This window comes from Rhipicephalus microplus, chromosome 3, assembly GCF_043290135.1.
Source record: "Rhipicephalus microplus isolate Deutch F79 chromosome 3, USDA_Rmic, whole genome shotgun sequence".
NCBI classification, from domain to species: domain Eukaryota; kingdom Metazoa; phylum Arthropoda; class Arachnida; order Ixodida; family Ixodidae; genus Rhipicephalus; species Rhipicephalus microplus.
This window is the reverse complement of record NC_134702.1, coordinates 39,649,069-39,667,853: the sequence shown is the minus strand read 5'-3', so window position 1 is coordinate 39,667,853 and position 18,785 is coordinate 39,649,069. Positions and strand designations below refer to the sequence as shown.

At 50.2% G+C, this 18,785-nt stretch overlaps 1 protein-coding gene and 1 long non-coding RNA gene across 2 annotated transcripts in view; one reads left to right on the top strand and one right to left on the bottom strand.

The window, feature by feature from the left end:
- Nucleotides 1–3,701, top strand: part of LOC142802859 (uncharacterized) — a 67,217-nt gene extending 63,516 nt beyond the window's left edge. Inside the window, exon 3 of the long non-coding RNA XR_012893990.1 lies at nt 3,454–3,701. This is a non-coding gene — a long non-coding RNA (uncharacterized LOC142802859). The remainder of the gene's footprint in view (nt 1–3,453) is intronic.
- Nucleotides 1–13,530, bottom strand: part of LOC119161799 (tetratricopeptide repeat protein 28) — a 106,649-nt gene extending 93,119 nt beyond the window's left edge. The window contains exon 1 of the mRNA XM_075889280.1: nt 13,014–13,530. Coding sequence (XP_075745395.1) covers nt 13,014–13,046 — 33 coding nt within the window. The 5' untranslated portion in view covers nt 13,047–13,530. The remainder of the gene's footprint in view (nt 1–13,013) is intronic.
- Nucleotides 13,531–18,785: the final 5,255 nt, after the last annotated feature.

The window sequence follows — 18,785 nt, the reverse complement described above, 5'->3', positions numbered from 1 at the left end:
AGCGTCGTCTATAGCGTGGTTCGCTATTGGACGACCGTATACGACACGCGCGACGGTGGCGGTTTATATAATGCGAACGCTGAAGGTTTGTGACTGCGTTCGCATGGCTATACTCGCGCATCTTATCAGCGGCGACGTGGGCGCAAAGGCGTGAGGCTGCCGGCGTAAAATAAGATGTGCTCGACGGACGGGTCTCGGACGACGCTGAGACGGTAGTTTAATCCGGCAGGTTTGCGCGGACATATATTACCCCTTAGCCTCACACTTAATCGACAACCTTTACCCCCGTATTCCGGCACCTCCCTTCACTCGACGCTTCGCCTTCGCTTGAGAAAGTCGATAGGAGCGCCATCTATAGGAACGGAAAGTCACTGCATGTCAACAAAAGTCTGCTGCGATTCTTGAGTAGCGCGGCGTCATTTTCAGCCGAGCGGCGACGCAGTGCTCAACTCTGACGATTGAAGGGTGAAAGCAACACTACCTAGACTATTGGTGAAAGTCGAGTCGAGGAGCGTTTGTGAACACGGGGGTCAATAGAGAGTTATAGTATACCAGGCTTACCGTGATACCGGGCGTACCGTGATACCGGAATCGAAGTGCGCATGCGCAGATACGTACGTTACGCGTACCGCTTACCGTACGCGCGGTATTTTTCAGATTTAAGGTAGCGTAGGTGCACGTAGTGTACGTAAACATGGCGGCGCTCTCGGACGCCCGCTTCGAAGTGATTTTGGCGTAGTTGTTGAAAGATTCACCTTGTTCGCAGCAAACGACTGTTCAAAGTGGCTTCGCTTGCCTTCCGTTAGCTTCGATGACTGAGTATTACGGATAAGTTGGCGTAGTTTTTGAGATAGCTTCCCATTTCGAACGCACCTAGGCCTAACTACAAGATCAATGTAAACAAATCGGCAACGTAGATGTTTTCGCGTTTTGTACGTGGTTCATATTTATTTACTTCTATTATCACAAAAATAAACTTCTAACAATGCTTCGCGTGGTGGCATAGGCAAACATTCTCGTTTTCTTTTCATTTTCACTGTTTAACTTATTAAGCATCTATAGGTGGCGCCACCATCCCACTTGGGGGCACGTAAACCACGTAAGCGCTATTTCGCTAAACTATAAGACGCTGCCTACAACGAACGTTTGCTGCTTGGTAGCGCCATTCACTTAACCTACGCTATCACGCTAACGCTAAACTATAACTGTCTAATCTATTCACAAGACGATCGCCCGTGCGATTCTGCCGCCAAAAAGAAAATTCAGAGTTGCTAGCGTGATCTATAGGTCGCGAAGCAAAGGGGGCATGAGGATTGGTGAGCCGCCGAGTATCGCGATACTAAAGTCCTTGATTTTTCCCCCTTTTCTATCATAAAAAGGAAAATCTAGGGACTTTACGGGACACTTGGGAAAGAGCCATTGGATGTGGCGAGGAGATTCCGTGGCGAAGGGGCAAGGGGAGCCTAAAAATGTTTATCGGCGCCTTTTATTATTTACGGACGCGATCTGCCAGAAACTCGCTGTCAAAAAGCGTTACCATAGTCCGTGTGCTATGCATTAATATACGCACTGGGAGTTCGGTCAGTAAGAACACAACCGCTAACGGATATTCAAGCAAGCGCGCATGACTTTACGTAAAGATTCCTACGAACGCTTGGATATCACGTGCAATTCATGACTGATGCAGTGCCGTACGAGATGCTTTGCAGAAACGCGGTCAGCGTCAAAAGTTTAGAGGACGCTAGGTCTGAGAACACGTTGAATTTCTCAGCGTGGTGTGAGTGGCATTCGGTCGCACTGGACAGTATGAGTACATGCGAGCGCGTTTTCGGACAGGGCGGAAATATACAATCAATGTTCCCCGCTGAAGCTGCGCGAATGTTCAGCTTTTTTTGTTAACTCGTGGAATCTAGACTTTCGGTGCCGACTGTAAAACCAGTGGCGAATGCAAGCGTGAAGCCAAACACAGAAGCCTAGCGTGAGGCTCCACCTCAATGCGTCGCTGCTGCGATGCAGAGCGAGCGCTACAGGTGAAGCACGCAGCCTGTCGGACTGAAATTAATAATATGACAGGAGAGGTAGGGGGAGCCTTCTCCGATCTCTCGACCGACCACTCTCTCGAATGTCTCGCCGGCCGTCTTCCCTGTTAATCATGGCGGAAGCTTCGCGCGTATACAGGACATGTGCCAAGCGGCAGAAATCACTTTTTTTCCCGATCTGATTCCGCACCTGTCGTGGCGCTCGCTGGCCGAGAGCAGACTGGCTACAGTTCCGGCTCACGACTCGTGCAACACGTAGACGCCGGCTAGCAGCAGCCAGCACGACTGCGCGTCGCTGCGGCGGCTCCCTTTCCTAAATCAAACTGCAAGGAGAGAACACGAGACTGGGAGAGAGACCGGAACCGTAAAGGAGAAAGGCAGAGCCGAGGCCATGGATGCCGGGGGGGGGGGGGGGGGGAGTCATTGTGGCGCAAGTTATGGCCCGCCGCACCAACACAAACGTGCCCGCACTGCATAACGCATAACTGCAAGTGGAAGCTAAGGTGTTGTGCAGTACCGAATAGAAGTGCGGACGACGGAAAAGACACAGCCCTCCCTTTTCTCGCGAAGTCGTCTGCTTGTCGGAGCAGACGACGAAAGCGACGACAGCAGCGATAAAAAAAAAAAAAAAAAAAAGCCGTCAAAAGGCGCGTGTTGCTAGAGCGTGCGTCTTCGCCGGTGAGACAGAAGCCGAGCCAAGGCAAGCCGAAAACGCGGAGGCGGCCGCCAAGCGACGGACGATCACGCGCACGGCCGGTAACTGCGTAACATTCAGTGGCAGGTTGTTCGGCGGTGTTGCTTGTTGTTGCGTCCATCGTGTTGCTCGTCTGTTTTGACAAGCATTTTTTTTCTTCATCGTTCGCAGATGAAGAAAGCGAACACACTCAGACAAGATGTGCCGCTCCGATATAGTTCCCCATCTGTTCACACAGCGCCACGCTCCATCACTTGGCGGGAGCAGCAGCATGGGAAGGCGAATCTTTTGAAACCACCGGCGATACTACGTCATGAGTACGTGTCGGGCGTCGACGGCAAAAGCCGCCGACGTACATAGCGGGACAAAGGACCGGGCCGTAATACCAAAGACCGCCGACAAGGAGGTGACAAGCCACAACGCGGCTATGTTCTCGTACACTGTTCGAAGTGTAGACCATGATGGTTATAGTGGGACTTGAGAAAGCAAAACAGCGCGGTAAAGGCGGCGCGTCGCCGACCATGCTCTATTCTTCAAGCGAAGTGATATGTGATAGCGGTGATAAACCATCCTGACAAAAAGGAGTAAATGGGGTGTTGTCGTTATAGCCCTTTAGGAGAGCAACTGAGAAGAGACAGAAGAATGCACTCTTCCTCCCTGTGGTGCTGTTACTCTTTCCAGCACTAATTTGTTGTGTGTGTGTTTTTTTTCTCGATTCAGTGTCGCAACAATCCGGACATACCACCGTTGTCACTGCCAAGTGCAAACGTGAACGAACAGAAAGAAACGGATAAAGAGGAAGCATTCGAAGACCAGTGGGAGGCTTTGCTGGTGACGCAAGACCCTGACAACCAGCTACGATTGGTGAACCGGGCTCGAGCCATGGCTACCTGGACTGAGGAGGCCACTTACCTAAGGGCTGAAGTACAAAAAGCCTGGTCCAAATAAAGTTAGTTTCATTCATACCGCGAGATAGCACTGTTACTTCATATCACCGAGACGCTGATATCCAACAGGCTATCTCGGTGACGTGCGGTACGATTGCACTGGTGATAAGATAAACGCAATCGTCTCAGACAAAGCATCACAACCGCAAGAGTGCGAAGGAAGAATCGCGTACATCTCCCAACGTCCTCCCTGTTACTCGTGTATGTGCTCCTGTTTTGGGAAGAACAGCTAAGCGAATCATGCATTTCATATCTGCAGGCTCATGACGGAACACTGAACTACAGCGTGCATCATTGTTCTTTAAAGTGCAGGCGCTGTGAAGTTGGAGATGATCAATAGACCGGCCAATGGCTGTCGTCATAACTATCCACGTCGTGACCAGATCATATTCATCTATCTACCACATCTGCCCATAGCGTAATATAGCTTGAGTGCATGGTGTGCTAGACATTATAATATATACTTGAGTGACAGTACCCAGACAGACCTATTCACCTTCTTTTATTATTGTTTATTTTTTATCTCTCTGTTTTTCTCTCTTCTTTCTGTCTATACATATGCGTACAGCGAGTACCATGCTAAGCCTTTGTTTTTTTTTTTCTCGTACAACAGCGACCCCTGGCGACCCTTTAGCTCACGAAACGTCGGCTGCTTCAGCGCTCGGCGAAAAACAGACGGCAGCCCGGCACGTCCATCAGCCACCGAAGAAAGCACCCAGACCAAGGGACGAGAAACAATAATATAAACAAGAGAGACGAAGAGGAAGGGCTAGGCTCACGAGAGGGGGCGCCGTCCGTCAGCGTTGCCTTGATAAATCGCGCCTCACACGGCGCGCCGAATAACGCACCCTCGCGCCGCATTGATGGCTCCCCCTAACGGTGCACCGAGAAACAAAATACCAGAATAAGTACGCGGCGCACAAACACATGCGCGCGTGCAGTGTATACGCAGATGGCCGAAGGCTTCCGAGATCCTAATTTGATATGCGCGCGCAAAGCGTTCTCGAGAAGGAGCCGTGGTTGCGGCAGCGGAACGGCAGCCGCCAATCTGCACCGTGTAGTGAGGCCGCGGTATCATCGCGCAGTATTCGCACGCCTTCTTCGTCCTCCTCCAAGCGGAATCGATTCGTTCCGACCAAGCGCCGGAAGCGTTTGTCGGAGGCACCGTCGGCGAAAGCCGCGCGATCATAAATGCAAAGTGGCGTCGCGTGCTGCTGCGCACGCGATTGAAACATTTCGTATGCGAGTCCAAGAATTCCATATGTTTCCATACGGAATCCACCTAACCGAAACGTGGGAGGCGAAGCTCGCCCTCAAGGACCTGGAAGAGCAACAACAACTCGTCGCCAGGGCCAAGAGGGCAGTAGAAGCCAGAGGGTTCCTGGACTAAGGAGCACTCCCGCCGCAGGGTGACACCGGGCATTGCTCGGGGCACTGTTTCAAAATAAACGTTTACTTCTCTCTCTCTCTCCATACGGAATCCATGTTTTCCGTACATTTTTCATATGTTTCCCATATATTTTCGTACGATTCTTGCGGAAACATACGGAATTATTGGACATTGCATACGGAACGTTTCAGTAGGGATATAATGACCTTCTTGTTCTTCATCTGCGAAGACGCACCGCGTTGTACGAATGGTCCGATTCAACTGTGCGTGCACAATATGTAGGAATGGATTTCCCGGTACACTCCGCCGTTGCTGGTGCATGTATTATACGTGCTGCTTTCCCAATGTAGAATAGCGGAAGAAGAACACAGTGGGGATGCGCGGATTGATTTGGCTTCGTTTTAATTTCAAGGTAATTAAGGCCCAGGACCTCACCTCCCAAATTGTGGCCGTCCAGAGGACCCACGCGAAGGCGGTCAGGTTCAACCTGACCGTCCCCGAGTGGGCCTAGCCAGGTGACGCTAGTTAAACTCGTGTCAATTGTGGACATAATAAAGTTATTTCACTCACTCACTCACTCTTTTTATCCTTTCTTCAGGACCGACCTTCCCTTCGTTTCATTGCCGATTCCCCGATCGTTGCGCCACTTTACTGAGAGACCAAGTAGCATATTATGAGACGAAAATTTGCGTTCCGAACCACCCGCCTTCGTGAGTACAGGTAGTGATTCGGAACAAAACCGTCAAGTTAACTTTGGGGCATCAGGAAAAGGGAAAAACGCACGCACGCAAACACACACACGGAGAGAGAGAGAGGGATCAAGGAAGCGCACAAGTAACTGGACCATCTGGGAGGCTTCGTGTAGCGACAAGAAAGACCCGTTCTTTTTTATATATACCCTGTTATTCGACAACAGAGATGTTTTAAAGGGCAATTCATTCAGCCGGTACACATGCACAGCACTGAAATACGTGACACGCTTAGTATAACAGCAGCAGTAATATCCCTGCGTTGCGTGATCTGTGCGCACGTCAGGTGGCGCAACCGCTAAAGACCCTCACGTTTGCGCCTGCGATAATCTGCACAACGACAGGGATCTCGAACTCAGCGGGCGCCGCCGCAATCATGAAGTTAAGCCTCGCGCAAGGGCCCTCATAGTGCAGACGGCGGTGATTGAGCAGAATGCCGAGTGGCGCTGCCTTTTGAAAGAAGGTCCTCAACCGTATATCTCATGTACGGGTCATTTCATAAGGGAATTCGACGGTAAGGTTTGGAGGAACATATCGATACTAATCACTGAGATCTCGACGCCGATTCTGAAACGGAGTTTCTTTCCCACTGTGATGTTTCATCACACGGAGCAGAAGAGATCACACGGTGGCCGCATGCGGCGCCTTACAAAAAAAGGTGCTTCAAACAAGTTACATGGTTTGATATGCGGGGTTTAACGTCCCAAAACCACCACATGATTATGAGGGACGCCGTAGTCGAGGACTCCGGAAATTTCGACCACCTGGGGTTCTTGCACCAGGTGGATGCACCAACGTGCATCCAAGTCTGAGCACACGGGCCAACAGCATTTCCGCATCCATCGGAAATGCAGCCGCCGCAGCCGGGACTCGATCCCGCGACCTGCGGGTCAGCAGCCGAGTACCTTAGCCACTAGACCACCGCGGCGGCGTAACAAGTCACATATGTGCGTAACACACGAACAGAATTACGTAAATGAATATGTATGGGACCAAGATAGTCGTGTGCGTGGGCGGGGCCTGCCAGCTAGAGGTGCGCGGGCTGCGTGTTTGTGACCCTTATTACACTCCAAGAAGTTTGTGGACATACCAAAACAATCTATTGAACCACGCCACGGAACGTTCTGTTCTGTTGCAACTGTTTTGCTGTGGAGTGGCTGAGGTTCATTCACGACCTCGGCTACTCCATGTCGGTAAGTTCTACAGCGAAATAATGATAACTAGGGTTACCCAAAATGTACAATGAGCGAAAAAAAAACAATCAACATAAAAGCCCACTGAAGCAAGTTGAATTGTTGTTGTTGTTGTTTGCGGGGTTTAACGTCCCAAAACCACCATATGATTATGAGAGACGCCGTAGTGTAGGGCTCCGGAAATTTCGACCACCTGGGGTTCTTTAACGTGCACCCAAATCTGAGTACACGGGCCTACAACATTTCCGCCTCCATCGGAAATGCAGCCGCCACAGCCGGGATTTGATCCTGCGACCTGCGGGTCAGCAGCCGAGTACCTTAGCCACTAGACCACCGTGGCGGGGCCTGAAGTAAGTTGAAATAACGTGGCATTGTACAGTCTGCTTGCAGCAGTTCACACTGCCTTCACACGCACAAATTTCTCTTTCTACCCGCAGTATATGTACGTACATCACATCATTCCATATCAAAAGCGCTGAACATCGCAAGCGCTTATCCAGACCGGCGTTTACTGAGAATTCTTTTAGGAAGACGTGGGTGGGAGTGGTCCATTATGACAGTGGGCTAAACAAGAAAGAGATCGGTGACAAGAGATTTCCTCTCTCAGGGTGGCATGTATACGAACACGAATAAAGACAGATCACACACACACACACACCAGCCGTCGCTACTCGGTTTACGCTCGCACGATCGCTCGTCCGTTAGCAGCAGCCACGCCTTCGGACTCGCAGCCTTGGCTGAGTCGACGTCGTCCGCAGCGCTGGAGCAAGGATGGCTGGGATATGGATGGCCCCGAGTGCGGAGTCAGAAAACTGATGAGCTGCGGAGATTCCAACGCGACAAAAAATAATAATGAAAAAGAAAATAAAAGGACCGAAAACGAATGTTCTCAGCGGTGAGGATTACGTTATGGCAATGTATACGCTATACAGCGCTGTGGCAGTACACGCCGTATTGTACAGTAGTCGGGTTGTACGTAAACTCAAAATGCTTAAACTGGTACTGACACAATTGTTCGAAGGTGAGTTCACTCATCCATACAAATCTCCTGTTAACACACAGATACGGCTGCAAGCAGGTACAAAGATCAGCGAATATGTTACTTTGATATCGAAGTTTACCACGGCAGACCCACCGACGTCCACGGACTTCCGGCTACACCATTAATTCTGCTTACTTAATCCTGGTCACCACAGAGCAGAGGCCCCTTGGTACGAAATAATAGCTGATTCAGTTCATTCCGGGTTCAGCTTTCGAGGAGAACTGCCAATAGGGTTTAATTCTTCTCGTCATACGTGAGGGTCTTATTTATCTATACGTCTCCTTGAGTGGGCTTCGACGAGCGTATATTGGCCCCGCCGCGGTGGTCTAGTGGCTAAGGTACTCGGCTGCTGACCCGCAGGTCGCGGGTTCGAATCCCGGCTGCGGCGGCTGCATTTCCGAAGGAGGCGGAAATGTTGTAGGCCCGTGTGCTAGGATTTGGGTGCACGTTAAAGAACCCCAGGTGGTCGAAATTTCCGGAGCCCTCCACTACGGCGTCTCTCATAATGATATGGTGGCTTTGGGACGTTAAACCCCACATATCAATCAATCAATCAATCAATCAATCAATCAACGAGCGTATATTGCCACACGCGCTCCTTTCTTTCTGCGTTTTATGTCACCGGCCCCTTTCACGTGTAGATACTGCCTTGCGCAAGTCGCGTCTGGGAGCACTTTAGATAGGAACATCTATAGAGCGCGCAAACGCGAACGGCTGAGTTTGTTCTCGAAAATACGCCAGTGATAATGCTCGAAAGATGGAAGTTATCGACGACCGATGCTCCATGCGCCGATGTCAGAGTACAGCGTACATTGGTTGTTGTAAATTTAAGTTCCCGCTTCGCGGCCACAAGTTGGACCAAATAAAGGGTTCCACCCACAGAAGAAACCGACTGCGCGCGCCTCCGTCCAAGTCGCGATTGTTCCTTTCGCCAATAAATGTTTCTCTTTTGCATACAACATCTTAATTCGCGTCCGCTTCCCTCGCAACGCCCTAACGGAGTCTGAGGCAACTGGGAGGCATCCATCTTTTCGGTACACGGTAGCCAGGAATCGCACGTGCGGGGTTGTATTCCAGGCGTTGTAGTATATGGGCGTGACCCGGGCACAAGTCCAACTTGCTGAGTTTGCTAATCAGGTGCGTGGACTGCAAAAGTCGTCTGAAGAAATCAGAGAGGAAAGTAACGTATGCGGGCGGTCGGACAAGACAGTGCTCAATGTAAATTTCTAATTAGCTATAGGGCATTACAAGTCGTTTCGTTGTGAAACAAGTTGAGTACTTGGCAAGAAGACGGGATTTTTTCGCAGTCTTAGACAAACAAACAAAAAAAAGGATTGTAGATGTTGGCTAATTCAGCAGCGAGGGTGCATAGTATATAGCTATATGTTCTGGCGGATGACGCCCGTGGACAGTGCAAGCGTAGAACAACAATTTTTGGGCATGGATAAGTCGTGGAGGCTTTCTTTTTCTCATTCCGGCTGGAGCCCTCTACTACGGCGTCTCTCACAATCATATGGTGGTTTTGGAACGTTAAACCCCACATATTAATATTATTTCTTCTTCTCGTGTCAGAGGAAGGCCACAAGTGCATCAACCAATCTTCGGTGGCTTGGGATACTTTGCGTCATGTTCATGTGTTATCAACCGTTTATAAGTTTTCTTTTGCTACTTCTGTTACATTCGGAGTACGCGTGCTGGTCGTTTGTTATCGCGCTTTTCCGGATGCTATTTATTGTGTCCGTTTGAAATTAAGTTTTAGTTTCGAATCAGCGCCGTTGTCTCTTGTTTTGCTCGTCCTTGGATTTTCGCGTTGTTTATTCGTTCGAGATTGAATCGCGGTAGTGGAAGAGCGCGGGATTTTTTTTTTTTTTAACATGCGTCTGAGTTTGAGTAGACGGGCGTCTTTTTCCTTTACATATTGTTTTCATCTAACAGCAGTTGCCGTGGCAGGTAGTCGAACCCGCGCCCTCGTGCGTAGCAAGCGTGACGCCGTGTAGTCGTTAACCCACAACCACGGTGATTATAGACCCATGAAAGCAGCGAAATAGGTTAACTGAATACCGCCAGTACGGCGAAGGTGCGGCTCGGATTAGTCAACTCGATCGTCGTCGGCCGCGACCTTACTACTTCAGCTCCGAAGCTAATTTGCGGCTGGTGCGCAAACGCTGAAAAATTTGCGCCGGTCTCCATTCCCACACGTCATACGCTTTAGCGTGTCATGGCCGTCGATTCGCGCGGCGACTGGAATTTTTTTTCCCCGTTTTCTTTTTTCTTTTTGCCCGCACCCATGACCACTCCTAAGATATATTGACTCAACGGCCAGGCTTCAATGTGCTTCTTTCTCTCTTTCTCTTTTTTTTTTTTTTGGCATGCGTTTGCAGCGTATCCGTCAATTACCACTTGCGACAACACGAAGTGCGGCACTGTGGCGACGCAAGGATCAGACAGAATCTGCGAAGCAGACGACGCTGCCGAACAGACGACGAGCAAAAAGAGGCAGCCTATCTCGCTCGGTCAGCCTGCTTGCATGGACTTGGGCAGCGAAAACCACCGAGCCAGCTGCGCTGAAGCCCAGAGGTTGCGCATTTTTCTTGCGAGCCCCCGGCGCAGCAACAATGGCAGAGGTGGCGCAAAAACCACCGCAAGAAGCTGTCAGTCAAGGAAGGAGGCGCACAAGTGATCGCGCCTGCCTGCGAACGACTATCGCGCGCCGGGCGAGCAATCAAGTCGGAATTTCAGGTATGAATGGAGGTGGCCCCCGCCGCCGCCGATCTTCTTCCTCCTCGCCGCCCGGCCCTGCTTTGCTTGCCTTCCGCGGAGCGCCGCCCGAGACGGCTCGCAACGGACGGCCCTGAGGAATGCGAGCTGCCGCGGGACGGCTCCGCACAACAACCCCGTCTTCGCTCGCCGACCCGTAAAAACACAGACCGGCTTCTATCTTCGCGTTCATGTACGCTCAACAGAAAAAGGAGGCACAGCCCCGACTAAACGCGCTTCAATAGCAACGTGTCGTTTTGTAGTGCGACTCGCATTACGAAATAGTTTCAGCCAGTAAAAAAAAAAAATGTACTTAGTAGCGCCATGGCTGAAGTTGGATTGATTGGTGCAGAAAACTTAAGACAAGGAACATAACACGCTTGTCCTCGTCTTGCGTTCCTTGCCCTTGTCTTACATTCGATTAAACTTCACAGAAAAATAAAAGAAAGAAAAAATACCCAAGAACTGCGTCTTCCGTTTATCGAATGCCACGCGAAGGCAACGCGAATGTACGGACACTAAACAAGGGTGGCATGCATTTCTGCGGTTCCAAGGTTTCTGTAGAGCTCTCACGTGCATCGGTTCGCTTTTCAGCGACGAGCGAACGCGGTACGGAATGTGAGTAGCTGGCAGCGCGTGGTAGCACACGCGGATGGGGGTGAAAACTTATTTACGGGACATTTTCTGCGGAGAAGCTCCGAGCATGTCAGAGGTTCTTGGCTTGAGAGGGAGGGAGGGGGGCTTAGTCCAGGGCTCTGCTTGCAACAGCCGCTCTGCAGGGCTGGCCGATCAGACTCATCTGAACTTCCAGGTTCTCGCTGGCCAGCACCCATCTCTCCACTGTTGGATTTTGTATTGATGTCAAAGCCTGTAATGGCTTGACATTCCCGCGTGACGTGGTAGAGTGGCTTTAGCTGAGCACTATGGACAGAGAGGAGAGTATGTCGAGGGATGCGTTTTACTGAGGGTGTGCAAATTTGGAAACGTGCTGGTTCGAATTTGCCTCCAGCTGACCTCTTTATCTAGCGTTCTATGTGGTAGGGAATAAGCTTTGCCAAGTCCTCTGTAATGCTTTAGGATGGCCGAATAGTCGCAAGGGACGGGAACGGGTTCCTCAGGGGTGGAGTTGGAAGGTGCTCGGCTCGCATACCCTCGAGCTACCCTATCCGCTGCCTGATTTGCCTCCAGTCCCATGTGACCCGGGGTCCATATAATCCGATGCCGAATTCTGAGTGGGTGTGTATTGAGATGCAGCACATGCGGAGGATTACACTGTCTGTGTTTCTTTTGCAGCATCTCACGAAGACGACGACCCCTTCAGCTTTCTCCTCTTATGTCTTACGATGCAAGATGCGCGGTCTTGGAGGTTTTACGTAACACCAGTAGCGTCCGCCTACAGGTAAAGAAACATGAGGTGCAGATATACACGATAATCGATGTGTCACTAAAGATTGGGAGTCACTGGTCGCATCCCTCATTGTCTGATGCTTTCGTTAGCTTGGTCGCACACAACAGCGCACACGCAAATGTGCTGTACGGAGCACGTGTAAGCAGGCAAGACGAAAGCTAAAATTTTTGAGGCTAACATCACCGAAATAATTATGGGACACGCCTTGGATGGAGGTCTGTTGATCAGTTTAGAATGTCCCAGTACTCCAATGTGCATCTTACTTTAAGTACGTGGGTGTGCTCGCATTTCGCCACCCTCGAAATGAGGCCTGCCGTGACTGGGAATCGAACCGGCGCCGTCGATCTAGGCTGCGCAACACCTTAGCCGCTATGCAGGTGCTGTGCAGTAGAGTACGCGTTAGCTCGAAGCACGCCGTCCGATCGCTACGGTCAGCGCAGGGAGCTCACTCTCGAGAAAGCGCACATACCATGTACCCGTATCGTAGTGTATTTGTGGTTTTGTTGACCGCGTTTGAAACATCAGAATGTGACATATTCCGAGCAAGCGAACGCAGAAGAAATCAGGGACATTCTTTTTTTTTTTCGCCGTGTTCCGTCAAGTTCACTGAATGTGTACTCCGCGTAATAAATTTACAAGGAAACGCAATCAGTAAACACATAAACGAACTCGGTTCAGCGGACCACGCGAATCAACAGGTGTGGCGGTGCGCGGAGGTGGTTTGCCTCTTTCGGATCGGCGACCTCGCGAACGAACGTGCGCTGGCAGCAGCGGGACAACACACGCACACTGACCTGTTCGATGTCACGCTGCGACAGCGTCTCCATGTTGGTGGTGGTTCCGAAACGCGTTCACGTAAGCCCAGTCGCGACGAGCACGTCATTCTGGACTTCCGTCGTCGCGCATCGCCGTCGCTCGCCGAGAGGCGACGCCGTAGCCCGCGGCGGCACCAGCGGCACGCAACAATTCCAACGTGTCCTGCCGGCGGCTGCTGCTGCTGCTGGAGCGGAGGAGAACCACAGGAATCACAACCACTGGCGCGGATCCTATGCGGTCGCCGACGACTTCGGCGGCAGCCATGTTTGCGGGTTCACGTATTCGTAGAAGTCACTGCTCGGTGCACGGCGTCTCGGAAGCGACGACGCGTCGTCACCGCTTGGGCGGGGGCCCGGTTCCCCACGGCGAGGGCCCGCTGTCTTCTGTCATCGTGCACCACCACACACGCCGCGCGGATCACGCACAAACACAGACAATACGTCACGAGCACTGCTCGCACTGCCGCCGATTGCTCGCCGTTCCTCGAGGGGAGGAAAGGTGCTGCAAGGGGGCGGGCACACGGGGGCCGCATTTCTTCGGAGAGGACTCTTCCAGCGAGGGCAGCGGCGGCGGAGAGCGGCCAAGAGGGGGAGCCGAAACGTCACCAACGTCACGACCGCGCGCCTACCCCCTCGACACCCTGGTGGAGCAGGTTCTGCGCGAGTGCGAATAGCGATCGTAGGGACGCAGAGCGCCGCCAAAGGTGGTGTGGCGCTTTGGTCGGCCTGGATGTAGGGACATCGAGGCACTCTAGCAGAAGAGCTACTGTGGGTGAGATGCAGAAAGTAAACAGGTCTAGTGTGTTTTGGAGGTCAGCCTGAAATAGACTTGACAAACTCTGACATTCACGAAATTCTACGCTTTCAAAGCAATCATATGATGTAGGAGTAAACTCAAACGATGAAGGAGTAAGAGAGCATGCATATATTGTGGTGGGAAAGAGTGATGGAGTTGATTGATAAGGGCAAGAAAAGGAGACGTGTTCATGGGCGTCGGCAGGGGTGTGCAAAAGGGGCACTTGACTCCCTCAAGCCTCGTGAGCACTTGCTCTCCCCAGGCTACACCAGTGCTTTTCCCCTCCCCCAACTGCGATGCAGTACTGGTTTGCACCCCCGAAAGAAAAAAATCCCGCTGCCGACCATGGATGCGTTACATATTTTCTTCCCCTTTCATCACCAGGAAGCACCCACCCAATGTCATTTACAAGGACACACGGCACACGAGGGCCGTGGGGTCAACCAATGTTCGTGCTTGGATATCAGTGTTCGTTATAGCGAGGTTCAGCTGCATGGGTCACACGTGACTGGCGGGAAGGGTTTCCACGAAGTACATGAGAGGCATCGCACGTTACTCTTGCCGTGGCCTGTTTATTTCATAGTCATGTCCTCCTATGCCAAATTTGGTGCCTATATCCGTGTTTAGGATATGACCACAAGGGAACCCAAACGGACGCGGTGCCTAACAGACAGACAGACAGACAGACAGACAGACAGACAGACAGACAGACAGACAGACAGACAGACAGACAGACAGACAGACAGATAGATAGATAGATAGATAGATAGATAGATAGATAGATAGATAGATAGATAGATAGATAGATAGATAGATAGACAGACAGACAGACAGACAGACAGACAGACAGACAGATAGATAGATAGATAGATAGATAGATAGATAGATAGATAGATAGATAGATAGATAGATAGATAGATAGATAGATAGATAAAAACCTTTTATAAAATGGTAACCTTTCATTCTGTTTACGTCCCTTGAAATTCTGTCCAACTGTGTAACCATGCCTTGCCTCAGTTATTATTATTTCTTTCTTTTTTCTTGTGGCTATGTTTGTTCGTCTCTTCCTCATAACGATGTGTCGCGAGGTAACTTTTCCGTTCTGCCTAGCATTAACTTTTGTGACTTTAAAGCGGCAGCCATATTTATCAAAATAGGAGAGCTTCAGTTTCAGGAAGAACATTTGTCTAATAATAACTGAGAGAGTGCCTCATTTGGCAGGTTTTTTCATATGTAAACGCTGTTCCCCTATTTCATTCAGTTTTTTTTCACGCACCCCTTCACCTTCCGTAGAGTTACAGCATATATTTTTGCACAAAGGTTAAGGCTTCTTTACAATTAAGAGTTTTTTTTTTTTACAATAACGCGTCCGATGCTCTACCGGCGGTGATGACTGACGCTCCCACATTTAATGCACATATATACCGCATAAAGTAGACGGGTGGGGGGGAGGGGATAGTCACCGTGGTAGCTCAGTTGGTAGAGCATCGGACTATTCGAAGCTTGCAGGTTCCGTCCCTGGCCACGGCAAGTTATCTTTTCGTCCACTTTTCTTTCTTCACATTTACGACTCACCACCCATACCACCACGGTGGTCTAGTGGATAAGATATTCGGCTACTCACTCGTAGGTCGTGGGGTTCAAATCCCGGCCGTTGTGGCTGCATTTCCGATGGAAGCAAAAATGCTTGCGGTATTTCCGCCTCAAGCATTTCGTGTACTTAGATTTAGGTGCCCGTAAAAAAGCCCCTGGTGGTCGAAATCTCCAGAGCTCTCCACTACGGCGTCTCTCATAATCGCATGGGGGTTTTGGGACGTTAAACCAGAACAATTATTATTATCTTCACATTTATATTGCAGTTACATCATATAACATCCCCTATACTTTCCTTGGCACGATTGTCTATTAGAAATTATTAGCATTGGGTCTAACAGAGAAAACGAGCCCTTAGATGTAAACGTTTTTGCACTGTACAATGGGCAGTAACTCTACCCTTCCCAAGTACACGATTGAAGATCTACCACCTCTGGCCGCCATCTTATACACTGTGCGATGTATCCCTCCCACGGATGTATTTTCTGCCAACAAATAACCAGTCTAGACCATACCTGGTGGGTATCTGCGCAGAACCCACCACCTCACTATCTAAGGAATAATGGAGTAGTGGGAGGCTGCCATGTGCAGCTCGGCGCCTTAGGTCCAGGACTAGATCTCGCATTGGCCCAGGAGGGTAGCGGGGACCTACACCTGGTAGGCTCCTCTGCTCCAGTGTGGACTCGGCTCCAGAGTCCACACGGCTCCCTCTTTGGATAAACGAACCTTCCCTCCTCCTCTACTCCTGGTAAACTTACACGTGTGTTTCCTTTCCCTTTCCTTTCTCTCTACATGACAGCACTAGAGCCAAGCAGCTCACAGTCACTACGTCCCGGCTCCCCACGCACGCAATTCATGCCGCGGCCAGAGGCATCGTCGCTGGCAGATTTCCTCCCGTCTTCATCACTGTCGACCGAAGCGCCCTTAGCGACGGGACCAGAGCGCACCCCGGTCGGACTGGTCGCACTCTGCTTTCTCGCTGTCTGCCAACGAACTGGAAACATTGCCGAGGGCGAGGAGGCGGAGAGCGTGCAGAGAGAGGGAGACGCAAGGTAGCAATTTGATCGCGCTGCGTGGCTGCGTTCCACGCTTCAACTCGCGCCGGTGCCCCTCGGCCTGGGGAGCGAGCACTTGTCGGGGGACCTGCGCTGGACGACGCTGCTGCTGCTGCTGCGGGCCGGGACACGTGGAACCAGCGGGCCTCGACATCCAGGGAGGGACACTCGCACGTGACGTCACTCATCGCGACAACGACGCTGATTGGCTCACGGGAAACGTCGTAGGCGACTTAAAGTGAACTAGGACCAACATGGGTGTTCTAGTTCACTATGGTACGGATGCATCACAAAAGAGGGTCGGTGTGCAGACATGGACACAAGACAAAAGCGGCTATTTGTGTTTCCTCGATATCCAACCCTGTGTTCGTGTTTGAACGCCTATTTTCTCTCACGTCCCGCAGTATTTCCATCCACAGTTGCATCCTACAGAGTTTTATCTCCTCTATTTGCATTTATTAAACGTGAATGTTGCACAGTCCTCCAAGTCTTTGCAAACAGCCAATTTTAGAACCGAATCGAACGGTGATGAGACCAAATGAAATATACGAAGAAGACCGGAACACTACACGAATAAATTTCAAGCAGTTAAGCAACCATGATCAACACCGCGCTGTAATTACTGAATATTTTAAAACAAATGTTCACAAACTGTAACAAAAGGACATTATGAGTGCTTAATAAAGTGTGGTAAGTTCGCTTGAAGTAACAAGAAGTCTTCAAGATATTTTGTAACTTTGTAGCAGTTTGTAACCATGTATCATTTGATAATTACTTTGTGACATTTCGTAACCGTGTAACATTGTTTAATACGGAAACTCTGATATTTTGTCACCATGAAACTATGTGATAATTTAATGACACCCTATTAATGAAAAATATATAACATACAGTGATGCCAATGAAAGTACAGGGGATGTTGTTAGAATTAACTAACTGTAATGCAAACGTAAGAAAGAAAAGTGGACGAAAAGAAAACTTGCCGCCGGCGGGATCCGAACCTGCGACTTTAGATTAACGCGCCCCATCCTGTACCACCTAGCTACGGTGGTGGTCATCCCTACCTCCACCCACTTTATAGGATATATATGTGTATTTAAACGTGACAGCGTCAGTCAGCGCCGCCTGTTGCCATTACAGCGAGTATGGAACACTCTTTTTGTCTGTTGGCGTCACGTATAACACGTGATCTTATCACGAGCGGGCAGCAGACCAACAATTCCTCGCATGCTACTTGAAGGCATCAAGTTTGCCAAAGCGAGACCCTCACTGTGAATAAAGGAAAGAAGCGAAAATTTTAGGGCTCGATTTTCTCTGTTAAGCACAATAATAATGAGAACTGACAGACAGTGATGCAATGGAAGCTATCGGGGATGTTATTCGAAGTAATTGTGATGCAAATGCGGAGGGAAAGAAAATGGACGAAAAGGTAACTTGCCACCGGCAGGATACGAACCTGCTACCTTCGAAATACGCGCCCGATGCTCTACTACGATGCTAAGATGAACTTGGTAGCAGTGAGCACCGTCACGGACCCGTAAGGAAGCACAGCTCATGGCCATTGATGGAAGGGGGGTGAAGGAAGATAGCGGGAAGGAGACGCTTTCACCTTCTCAAGATATGAGTACCTACAACGCCGATTGCCAGGCATCCTTCCTTGGCATTATAAAAACCGTTGGGTAACCTAGCGGCAACAGAGCGCAGTACCTCCCGCAATAGCGCGGACACTCTCACCACCTGGCCACCGTTTATACTTTTACTCATGAAAAGACGCCAGTAGCTCATTTCAGCCGGTATTCTCTATTTCACTACCTCAAGTTTCTCTGCATTGGGCTCATGGTTTGCAGATATTAAGAGTCTTCTGACTACACCTCTGACCACAATCTCACTTGACTGGACTGTTTGGGCCTGAAGCAAGGACGAGGTGTAATGTATTTTACGCGTGCTCACCGTACTGTGTAGTAGTAGTAGTAGTAGTAGTAGAAGTAGTAGCACAAAACGTTATTATATACATAAACCAGACAAGCTAGAACTCCAGTGCCAGCAAGGAATATACTGGGTGAAGAGCGTAGTCTGTGCGGTCCCCATTCCAGGACCCCACTGGCACGAGCCATCCGTTCAGCTATGTGGCGCAGCTGATCCACCAGGTGACATGAAACAAGCATTGCCATGAGCTTGTTATTGAAAAGACTCATTGGTGCAGTGTCATCTTGCGTGACATGTCCGCCCTATCTGATGGTATTGGGAAGATTTTCTATAGCGCGTTGAAATTAGAGTAACTATATTGCCTGTATATATCGGCAGTGT